We start from the raw sequence: 12,230 nt of genomic DNA on the forward strand, positions 1-12,230 counted from the left end.
ATTTTAACCCAGAAGCGCCCGTTCTTTTCTGTAGCAGTAGCTTTCAGAGTTAGTTTCAGTTCTCTAATTAAATAGATTGATTACTTACTGCTGGTTCTTTCTTTCCATATTGCCCCTTGTCTGAAGTTCTTTATTTGGATGTACTTTTTGGCTGCATTTCTTCATCAAGTTGTTTTTTAAGGAAGAGTTTACTCGCAGTTGTGCCAAGAGGTAGCTTGAGGTAGGTGGGGTGAAGGCAGACAGTGTCTGCTAGGCAAAAGTAGCTTTAAAAAAAAATCCTTTTCTAACCCAATTGCCAGCCCAAAGCCCGCCCCCCCTTTCTAAAGACTTATTTATTTATTTGAGAGAGAGAGAGTAAGCATGGGGGGTGGAGGAGGGGCAGAGGGAGAGAGAGAATCTCAAGCAGGCTCCCTGCCAATCATGGAGCCTGATGCTGGCCTCAGTCTTATGACCCTGAGATCACAACCTGAGCCGAAATCAAGAGTCGGAAGCTCAACTGACTGAGCCAGCCAGGCACCCCTGAAGCCCTTTGTTTTAGAACTTCTAGAGCTACCACTGCTCCTAGGTTTTAGAGTCCTTAGATCTTTGCTGGTGTGTGAATGCCAGACTGTTGACTTTATGTTCAGCTCTTCACTTCCTAGTTTTGTGGCCTTGGTTAACTCACTTCACTGTTTGGGACCTTGGTTTCTAGTTTGTAAAATGGAGGCCATCATTCCTCAGAAGGTTGTTGGGAGAGGCGATACCAGGACTGTCTGTTCAACGGGTACTACTTCCCTTTCTCTGCCCACCTCCCCCACCCCCTTCCCAGCCTTCCTTTCCTTTTTCTCAGATGGACATAAACCATCCTTTGCCTGCTGCCCCAGCACCCCAAATACATAGCGGTCTGAGACCCTGTTTCTTGGAAAGCTTGACAACAGGTGGAAACAAGCCTTGATCCCAGGCAGCTCAAAGCCAGACTGGCTTTTCCTAGAGGTTCAGGTGCGGAGCCCTTCTCCACCTGCCCTGGCTGGGATGGCAGGAACTGTCATCTTCCTCGTCTTGTAGCCGCTAGCCTCACAGATAAGATCAGCCCTGAGACAAGAGGATAACCTTCACCATAGGGCTTTAGTTGGCAAAAGCTCTGACTCAAAACAGTAATTTCCATCAGGGGAGAAAAGATAAGGTTCGGTCACCTCTAATCTCCGTGAGAGGATGTTCACGCTCCAGTGCCTTTCTGTGAATCGGCTGCTTGACATTTCTCATCCTAGGGCTTGCTCACAATCAAGTGTGCTGCTGCTTTCTGAATGAAAAAGGGCAAGTGAGAGACAGGTTTGCCTCCCCCCCCCCACCCCTGCTCCTGTCAGATGGTTGTGAATGAGGGACTGAAGGACTTGGGGGCAGACAGGGAAGAGACCTGCCATGGATGGATGAATGAATGCTTGTAGAGAAAAGGCGTAAAGAAGCAAATCTCAGTGTTGAATCCACTTTCGCGTGCTGCTCCCATGCTTAATTCAGGATTCTAGCTCTTGTGACAATGAGAATGTAAGACATGTAAGACAATATAAGATACGAAAGACTGGCTTAAACTGTGGCATCTGTGACAACAGAATAGTAGTTGTAGGTATATTAATTATAGGTGGTTATTAAAAAGAATTCAGCGGATCTATGTGTAGCGACACGGAAAGAGGTTTACTTTTGTCACATTACAAAGCGACGTGCACAGCGTGAACATTTTATGTGGAGCTGCTCATGTGTGTGCGGGAGACGGATGGAGGCTGTTTGTCAGTGTTTACCGTGGTTGTCTCTGATGGTGGGATCTCAGGGGACTTTGGGCTTTTCTGTTTCAATTAGTTACAATGGGCATGTATAATTTTTAGAACCACAAGCTATGTTTATGTAAAGAAAAAGCCTCTTTGCTTTGTGTTCTTTCTTGATGACCTCATTGACTTCCACTATGTGCAGTTTTCACAACTGGGACGATGACAGGATTTTCCTCACAGGCTGTTTGTTATGAGGATGAAATAACGTGAAAGCACAGACTCATTGCTCTGTTGAACCTGCTGGCTGAAACAGCTTTAAACACAAGCGGACTGAAGGTTTTTTCCCCTTACAACAGGAAACGTGAGGGTAGAAGGGGGTGAGAGAGGCCAAGTCACTGACTTGTGTTTGAATCCTCAATCCATTGGGCCACAGACCTAGGCTGCCATGCTGGGCGGTGTGGGCACGTTTGTATTCCCTTGTGTGTGACCCAGACACTGCGGGACGGCCACCGACTGGAGCTGCGCAGTGTGGTGGCCTGGCCTGGGACTGGAGGCCCAGAAGCGAGGACACCAGGCGGTGTCGTGCTTTGTCACGTGGGGGAGTGTGGCATTCCCCTTTGGGGGAGGACTGCCTCATCAGGCGTGGGAAGGGCCCAAGGGGGTGCCCAGCCCCGTGGGGCTCAGCGGATCCCAGCTCCTTCCCTTGAGGGAGTTGTCCAGGTGGACCACGAGGGTATTCTAGGCTTGTGAAGAGATGCAAGTGCAATCATACGTGTTCGGACATAAAAAGCAGCCAGTTTGTTACTTCTAACGGGCATGAATTTGACTGTCGATGTTAAAATCAGTTTCTTTGAAGAGTCTGTAAACTTAGTTCTTGAAACAGCCTGCCCAGAATGAAAGGCAAGTGCATCGCTGGCATACACGCAAGTGTGGCACTATCCCACTCCCCAACTCCCTTAGAGGGTCTCCCTGAACGCCCAGCCACCAGCACACACAGGGGGACTGGAGGCCATACTGGTACTGGACAATGTCCTGGGAAGCTCTCAGAATTAGTGATATTTTAATTTTATATTTTTTGAAGATTTTATTTACTTATTTGAGAGAGAGTGTGAGAGAGCATGAGCAGAGTAGAGGGGCAGAGAGAGGAGGGAAGCAGCGTCCTGCCGAGCAGGGAACCAGATGTGGGGCTCGATCCCAGGACCCAGAGATCAGGACCTGAGCAGAAAGCAGAGGCTTAACCACTGGCTTAACTCCCCAGGCGTCCCTACAGTGCTATTTTAAAATGCTTTTTGCTGCTCCGGTCTCAGCTAGTCTCTTGTCCCTCCAGGCATGGATCTGAGAGTTTGCAAACCTAGACTTAGATGAATGAGCTAGAAGGACCAACTAGAGGATGGGACAAAAGGTCTCAGAGCACCAGAGGTATTATTTTCCTGACGGCTTCTAGCAAAATTTAGAGATTCTAGCAAAAAGCCACATTTTATTGCCAACAGATACGAAACTCCCTTTCAAAAATGGGCCAAAGACTACACTTTGTTAGATGTAATAATGGCTAGTACTGGCAGTGTTTTATGTTGAACAGACCGTGTACTAAGAGCCTCACATACATGAGCTCATTTAATCCGCACAACTACCGCAGGAGGGAGTTACTGTCATCTTTGGAACTTGCTGAGAAGCAGAGGAAGTTTACATGCCCGAGGTCACACTCCTGTTGAGAAGTCCATTCACTAGAGTAACAACTGTTTATATATGAGAATGTCATGGTTATGTGTTGTCCCTCCGGTATGACATCTGATCCTTGCACTTGCCCTAGAGCTGGGTGTTTATCTCCCATTAGAACGGGGATCGTAGGGGTCCCTGGCTGGCTCAGTAAGTTAAGTGACCCACTCTTGATTTTGGCTCAGGTTGTGATCTCAGCATCATGAGATCGAGCCCCACATTGGGCTCTGTGCTTGGCACAGAGTCTGCTTAAAACTTGTTCTCCCTCTCGCTCTCTCCTGTCCCCAACATACACACTCTCTCAAGTGAGTAAATAAATCTTTAAATGCAGCTCAAAAGGTGAAGGGGGCACCCCCAGAGCCTCAGGGTTTTCAGAACCAAGGTCTTGAGCTCTTTCTTTTATTCATTTATTTATTTTTTTAAAGGATTTTATTTATTTGGCAGAGAGAGGTCACAAGTAGGCGGAGAGGCAGGCAGAGAGAGTGTTGAGCTCTTTCTTAAACTTAGGGGTTTGTAAGTTCTTTAGGAACAAACTGTGCTTTCGATTGGATGATAATCTCTTAAACAGGTACACCCACACACCTTTGGAAATAGAAATTTGCAATCTGAAGTTATTTTCCTAGAACAGGTTTTAGTTCTTAAGTTGTACTTTTAGGTTATTCCTTTGGGTCAGTAGAAATCTTTCCACTAAAGGGACCTGATCCATTCCCAACTTTAAGAAACCGTATCTTTACCAGGCTCCTTCCCTTGGTGATAACCTATTTTTAAAATCTATTTTCTACTCAGATTTCAGTCTCTTTTTGATATGGTTTAATAAAAACAAAAAAAAAAAAAAACCCCAACTCTCCAGGGGAGTTAACAAGGTGAACTAAAAGCAGAGCTATTTGACTAGGCTTGAGGTGGTTACTAAGGTATGTTCAATATGGATCAGAAACACAAGATTTAAAGCTTCCGTGCTGAGGCTGGCAGGTCCTGCCCAGCCGACCCTTCTCAAGCAGCAGCCCGTGGGACCGAGGGGCATGTTTTTGAGAGGGCCAGGCTGGCCAGGCTGTGGAGGTGCCGAGCACCACACACGCCAGGAAAAGCCTTGGGCAGTCAGAAGAGCAGGTGAAGCCTCTCCTGGCAGGAGAGGCCACAAGAGTTCTGCCTGCTCTCCCTCTATCCCTCCTAGCTTTAAAAGTTTTGCAGCTTTTACACAAGCTTAGGAGACTCACTCCAAGGAAGGCTGAGGATGAGCTAGAAAGAAAGGTATTTTCCTGTGCCCTGAGATGGAAAATCCAGATGGGACACTGGCTGACAGCCACCAGAAATGGGCACGTTCCTAGGCAATTTTGTCTTAAAATCTTGCTCTAAGTTATTACTTTAAGCCTTTTTACAATTTTACAAGGGACCTGTTTGTACATTACACGTGTGGCTCTCTTTAGGGCAGCAGGACATTGAAGACGAGCAACCGGACGTGCAGAAGCTCTTGCGGAAGCTGCAGCCACACTGCAGGCAGAGGCAAGGCTGGGCTAGTTCACTCTCCGGTCCCTCGGCCCCGTTACGTGTACTAACAGCTAGTGCAGTGCACGCACCGTGAGTTTAACAGTTTCATTTTTAAAGGAAAAACAAGCACAAGTGAGAAGTAGCTAGATTACACAGCGCGCCCGAGAACACCCAGGCCAAGCGCCGTGTGGCCGCCGAATGAAACAGCACACGGCGCCCAGAGGAAGTCAGCGGTGTCATGGATTCACAGCAAATGTCACTATGTGTGTAACAGGGAAAGGAGAAACACCTTATATGATTCTTCTCTGTAGGCTGAAGATTTTATTTTTCGAACCTTTCAGGGGAATCAATTCCATTTACTAAACCTTTGTAAAATGCCACAGAAGCCAGGGGGCAGAGGGGTAAGCCATGCTCTGAAGAACTGGCCATCTCCAGGCAGAGTCTCCCTCGAAGATCACCTGGAAGTTACAAAGAGGCAGTTCTAGAATATGAACCCTTGAAAAAGCCAATCTTTTCCCTGTTTTTAGATTTGGGCTTGTTTCCCACTTTTTTGCGTTCGTAGGCGTTGAACTCTTACCTTTCTTCTGTTAAAGCACACCGAAACCCATCTTAAAGAATTATGGTGCAGGAAATGGCTTCTGTGGAAGCGCATCTGGACTCAGGGCCACACCCGCCCAGGCAGGGCAGCTCAGACTCTCCCTGCTCAGGACAGACAACAGGGGAACACTTCTGGGGAGAAGTGGTGCCCTTGCTGCTTTGTAGGGGTCAAGAGAGTACAGACAAGACAAGTTGTGAAATAAAGGTTGTGTATAATGGCCCATTGCAGATAGCAGACTCCCAAGTGAGAAAGGCTGGTTTCAGGCTGGAAACACCAACCGACAACTTCAGTTCCTCTCTCCTCATCACACTGTTCTTTCAAACATCAGCACAGGAATCAGAGTGATTTCCATTAAAACAAAAGCTCATTTCCTTTTGCCAGAATTTACATCAAATAAAAGGACAGAGATCAAAGTCCAACAGTTTTCTCATGTTCTAATCCTTTTGTCCCTACAGTACATAAATAATCTACTCCTAAGTTTATTCCTCAAATGACAATAGCTAGTTTTCTTTCACGAATGATGGTGTCCAAATGAGTTACTTTGCTTTCGTCACTGTGCATGAGTCAAAGTAGGTCAACTGCAGGCTTCATGCAGACTTTAGGAACTGGATATGTGACTTGAGAGGATGCAGAGGAGGGCGAGTGGGAGCTCTGAGCACCAAAAGCTCAGTGGGCTTGGTCAGCAGACATCCAGCCTGGCCCTGAGAGCAGATTCCAGTCTCCGCAGCTGTAGGACAAGGGTGAAGCTCCTTGCCAGGGAGACAGGCTGGGTCCATTTGTTTAGCTCAGCCTCTCTGCTGAGTATTCAAAATATCTTGAATTTTTATTTTCTGCCGGGGAGGAGACTGCATCAAGGTGAGCTGGTGCGGCCATTACTTCAGTGTCTTTACCATGTACGGACCTTGTAATCTGTAGCCAATCTTTCTGTAATAATTCCTGGTGCCGACCCCTGTGAAGCAGCAGAAAACCGAAGTTAAGAAAAGTCTCTACGAAGTCTAACTTTCGTAAAACCCTCAAAAGCCAGCAAACACTCCCCTCACAGCTGCCCTCTTCCATTCATAGACCAAATTCCAGTCCAGACTGAATCTCACCTTAACAAGTTTGGAACATTTTTATTATTGTGAATTCAAGCTGTATTAAAACACAGAAACTGTATTTCAGAGCCTCGCGTGTTGCAATCCTGCGGACACCTCCCTGTGAGAGGAGGTAGATCTGCGTATGAAATGTCCACATTCTCAACGGAGCCAACAGCAGTACCGTTTCCGGGAAGATGTGAGAAGAGGCGTGGGAAACGGGGTCTGCACGGAGCGCCAGGAGGAAAAGGGCCCAGAAGGAAGAGCTGCGCTTTAGTGTCCGCACCGGCCTCCGCAGCGTGAGTGACAATTTCAGCAAAATATTGATCACATTAAATCAATGCTACTCAATTTGCACTTTATTAAAGTTTTGTTTGTCTTAACTGGCATATTTACTTTCATGTATGAGCAGTGTAAGTACGAGGAGTTCATACCAGTTTTAAGTTTGCACACATTTAAACAACATAGCTGATGTAAGTCAGTACTAAAGATCCAGGAACTTACTTTCTTTAGAGAAACACTATCCTAAGTGGTGTTCCTAAAGTAAAAAGAGTCTTACACATAAGACGCTGAGCTCCTAAGAGGATAGAGCACAGCATCTCAGGCAGTATCTCCAGGAGTGGTTAAGAGGATGGACTTTGGATCAGTCTGCTATGGGTCTGAGACCTAGAGACCGTCATTGTATAGGTCTTTTGCCTGGGCCAGTTACTTAACTTCCCTATTATTTGATCGTCTGTAATAACATACTTAAGTTTTAAGGGTGTCAAGTATTAAACAAGACACAGTCTATGAAATGTGATTAGTTCAGAGTCTGAAAAAGGCCGATTCCTCAGAAACACTGGCTGCTGTTGTTACTCTTTTAAAGTTTTTTATGAACTGGTACCTGCTTATATTTCTAGCTTCATCTCTTGCTACAACTCTCTCCCTAACATTATGCTTCAGCCTTGGTGAATCTAAAATTTTTCCAGGCTCTCTGAACGTCTGGCTCTTTCTCTTGCTTCCAGGTCTCTTTGCTCATGCTGTTCCCTCTACCAAATTAGTTGAACCTGAGGAGGGGGGTGGTGGAAACTTCCATTTATAGGTCAGACACACAGGTAACAAGCTGGACTTGCAATGGGCATCTGAAGTAAAGACATTCTTGCAGGCTTGAGCCCTTAACCCGTGGGATCTGATGCTAACTCCAGGGAGACAGTGTTGGAATGGAGTTAAATTACAGGACACCCAGCTAGTATTGCAGAATTGCTTGATGTGTGGAAAACTGCTGCGTCTGGTGTTGGTAGTTTAAGTATTCACAGAGCACTGTGTGCAATGTGAGTGAAAACGACATGTGTCTTTAAGGTGCTTTGCCCCCCCACAGCTCTCCTCACGGTTGACTATGTGCTGCTTGCCTCCCTGTGTGGTGGAAGTTCTATTTACCTTGTTGATCAAGTGTATTCCTAGTGCAGAGGACTGTGCCTGGAATCAAATAATTGTTAGCTCTTTCAAGTCTAGCTTAGTTCTTTAGTCCAAACATTTGCTATTTAGGAATAGGCCTTCCCACCATGTTTTGTTTCCCATCCCCTTCAAAATTTTTCAAGTGTTTAGAAAATGGAACTAAAGCTGGCATGACAGAGGTCACAAAACTGACCCATGAGAATAGGTCGCTGGAGACTTCCCCTTTGAAATCAAGGATTACTGATACTCCATCCTGCACAACTGCACCGGGTCTCTGTTCTAATCATTACTACTGTTCTGTTCTGTAGAGCAAGGGGAAAACAAAAACACCGTACGGGTCAGGTGGCAGCTCAGACCCCCCAGAGGTACACAACCTCTTCTAAAGTTCTGTATCTGTAAGCATATCCTATAACCTAGCAATTCTACTCCTGAGTGAAAAGAGAAATGAATGCTTACATCCAACAAAAGACATAATTTATAATATTCAAACAGGAAATATCCCAAATATCTATCAACAGAATGGATCAACTGTATTTTCACATAATAGAATACTACACAGCAATGAAAAAGGAACTTTCTCTGTTAAGAACATGGATGAACCTCACAGACCTAACATATATGAAAGAAACCAGATATAAAAGGTTAACACAAGTTCACCTGTTAACACAATGTTCAGACAGAGGCAAAACTAATTTTATTGTCCTAGAAGTCAGAGTACTGGTTACATATGGAAGATGGTATGGACTGAAAGAGGGAAGAAGAAAGTCTTCTGGAGTGCTGAAAATGTTCTAATCTAGTAGCTACATGGGAACATAATTTACATGTAAAAATTAAATGGTGTGCTTCCAGTCAGAATGGCTAAAATTAACAAGTCAGGAAATGACAGATGCTGGTGAGGATGCGGAGAAAGGGGAAGCCTCCTACACTGTTGGTGGGAATGCAAGCTGGTGCAACCAGTCTGGGAAACAGCATGAAGGTTCCTCAAAAAGTTGAAAACAGAGCTACCTTATGACCCAGCAATTGCACTACTGGGTATTTACCCTAAAGATACAAATGTAGTGATCCAAAGGGGCATGTGCACCCAAATGTTTATAGCAGCAATGTCCACAATAGCTAAACTATGGAAAGAACCTAGATGTCCATCAACAGATGAATGGATAAAAAAGATGTGGTATATATATACAATGGAATACTATGCAGTCATCAAAAGAAATGAAATCTTGCCATTTGTGACGACGTGGGTGGAACTAGAGGGTATTATGCTTAGCGTAATGAAATAAGTCAATCGGAGAAAGACAACTATCATATGATCTCCCTGATGTGAGAAAGTGGAGATGCAACGTGGGGGGTTTGGAGGGTAGGAAAAGAATAAATGAAACAAGATGGGCTTGGGAGGCAGACAAACCATAAGAGACTCTTAATGTCACAAAACAAACTGAGGGTGGCCAGGTGGGGGGGGGAGGGAGGTAAGGAGAGGGAGGCGGGGCTATGGACTTTGGGGAGGGTATGTGCTATGGTGAGTGCTGTGAAGTGTGTAAACCTGGCGATTCACAGACCTGTACCCCTGGGGCTAATAATACATTATATGTTTATTAAAAAATAAAAATGGTGTGCTTAACACGTACATGTGTCTCAATTAAAAAAAATAAAGCTCCAGAGGGACACTCCATTTAATAGATGTTTCAATGTATTTTGAGAGATCAATTTGTCCAGAGAATTCAGTAAAATAAGGTAGAAGGAATAGGATGAGTGGCCCACTTCACATTGAACCGCCCACTTGGACAAACCACCAGGAGACTCTTGCACATATGTCCACTATCCACAAAGAGGCAAGAAATCATAGCCCCTCTTTCTATGCTAGCTGCATCCCTTCCTTACTGCCCTGTTGTTTTGGTAATCATGCTGTGCTTTATTTTACTTGCATGTCTAGCTCCCCTCCCAGAATGTAAGCTCTTTAAATAAAGTCGATGACTTCCATCATTAGGGCTTAATAAGCGCCTGGCATATCATGAACATGCAATGAATGCTTGCAGATATACTGTACTGTATTCACAGTTATTATGTGGTATACATACAGAGAACTGTGCTCCTGGGTGATGTCTTTAAAAAAAGAAAAAGAAAAAATTGCCTCTGTGTTGTTAGGTGCCAGTCAGTGGGAATGACTCAATGTAAAAGGTCTTAAGGGCAGGACTTCTTCATCAAGTTACAAATTTTCCACCTTGTTATGTTAAAGATTAAGAGTCTGCTTTTCAATTTATACTATTATATCTAATAAAACTGCCTCCAATTTTTAAAGAAATATTTGGTTTTTTATATATTCTAATTTCACAAAGCAGATGCCATTTTCCATGGACTTAATCCACTATGAAGAATTTCAGATATATAAAAGTAAAGATGATAGCATATTGAACCTCCACATACCCATTACCCAGCTCCTTCAACAATTATCAGTTCATCCGCCAGACTGCTAATGCTTCTAGCTTTCTACTCAGAGGAGGTCACAGAATACATCTGTTTCCTTCCAGTTCTGCTCAGCTTAGTCACTGGAGACACAGTTTAATTGCCTTCTTTCAAATAAAGATGATGGTATCTTCTTCACTATCAATTTCCAGACTGAAGATGTCCCATGGATCAGTGGGCTTTACTTCCTGAGACATGCTATAACCCGTCAACCCGTATCTATCCACCACAACCAGCTGCAGAAGTGACACAGAAGCCGCTCCCGAGACAGGACTAGCCAGGCCTCGGATAACTGCAAAAGTTCCTCACCTTGAGTGTGTCCAGATTTCTTAAGCATGTTGCTGAGAAGAACAGGTTTACAGGGGCACAACGAAGCCTTCCTTAGTCATGACTCCCAGTGAGCATACAGGCTCCCTGAGCTCTCCCTTTCTGCCTGTATACAGGGCACATGCTCTAGAAACCATTACCAGCTTGAGAAGACGCATTTAGGCTTTGTGCTTTTTTGAAGGAAAGGTATACTTTCAAGCTCCTATCCTTGTTTTTAGTAACATGTAGTAGCACTGAGATGGAAAATCTACTTCTGGAAGCTCTGAGAAGTTCTAAGAATTTGGGGGAGAGAAGTCTGACCTCCACTGGGTATTAACCAACTAAGCAAAAATACTCCCCATTTGTATTTCTATGTGCTCCCCCCCACTGTTTCTACAATCTGCAGAACAGACTGGCAAAAGCATTAGTGCTCTTAGCCAGCTTGAAGGAGAACACACCATCACCCAGACTTGGTGCAGGTCACACCCTGCTCCCATCCCCACTCTGTGCTGAGCAGGGCTCTAAACAGTCCTGCCACAGTAACTTTCCTCTTGTTATTCGGCCAACAAGCAATTATGTGTCACAACTGACGTCAGCCAGCCTCCCAGACTGACGTTGGCAGGCTGTGTCACAGGCCTCGGCGTTAAAGCTGCTACTGCCCTTGAGGAGAGATGCAGTGGGCTGTGCGTGTAACTGAGTTCTTGCAAAGCCCTGGGCGGGGGAACAAGCAGGACTTGCACAGACACACAGCAGCCCTCAGGGTGCCCTATGGCCAGTTGTTAGCAGAGCAGTCAGGATGGGGAGGAGTGGGGGTGGGCCAAATGCCTGCTTCCTTTCATCCTCCAAGTTCCGTAACCCACAACCAGAAGTTACGTATATCTTGGGGGCCTTTTTCTTACTCTCAGAGGCTGGATAAATGTTCTATCTTCACCACTTTGCAGGCTCTGATGATGATGAAATGAGATATGGTGAAAGAAGAGTATCATGAAATGTGTTGGAGTGATACTCTGTGATTCGGTTTCAGCGACCAGCCTCTGTAGTTACCCTCCTGGCTTCCACCTGTGCCCCAGGACCTATACCTCTTTTGAAGGAGAACATAAACCTGGTTACTTGTGTGCAGGAACTTTACACAGAACGCAGCCCCCAGGACAGAGGTAAAGACCTGGGATGCCATGCACTCTGATGGGGTGACAGGAAGAGAGAGCCGGTCAGCACTATGTGGAAGTGCTCCTTACCCAACTATGATCTCTAGCTGATTGCTCCAAGGCTGGCTGCCATGAGCTGCCCACCTCCTGGGACCCTACCACTTAGGGGGAACTAGGGGATAGAGTATTTCTCTGATCCTTTTTCTGTACCCAATACCTTCAAGCCTCAAACCCCTCACAGTGGGTGAAAATGCCTCTGCTTTCTGACCCCCTC

General features: G+C 45.4%; 1 protein-coding gene across 1 annotated transcript in view; it reads right to left on the bottom strand.

Annotated features, from left to right (window-relative positions):
- Nucleotides 1-5,234: 5,234 nt before the first annotated feature.
- The window catches only part of ELP3 (elongator acetyltransferase complex subunit 3), a 96,450-nt gene continuing 89,454 nt past the window's right edge, over nt 5,235-12,230 (bottom strand). The window contains exon 15 of the mRNA XM_080796813.1: nt 5,235-6,487. Coding sequence (XP_080652939.1) covers nt 6,411-6,487 — 77 coding nt within the window. The 3' untranslated portion in view covers nt 5,235-6,410. The remainder of the gene's footprint in view (nt 6,488-12,230) is intronic.

This window comes from Martes martes, assembly GCF_963455335.1.
Source record: "Martes martes genome assembly, chromosome: 2".
In the NCBI taxonomy this organism is placed as follows: domain Eukaryota; kingdom Metazoa; phylum Chordata; class Mammalia; order Carnivora; family Mustelidae; genus Martes; species Martes martes.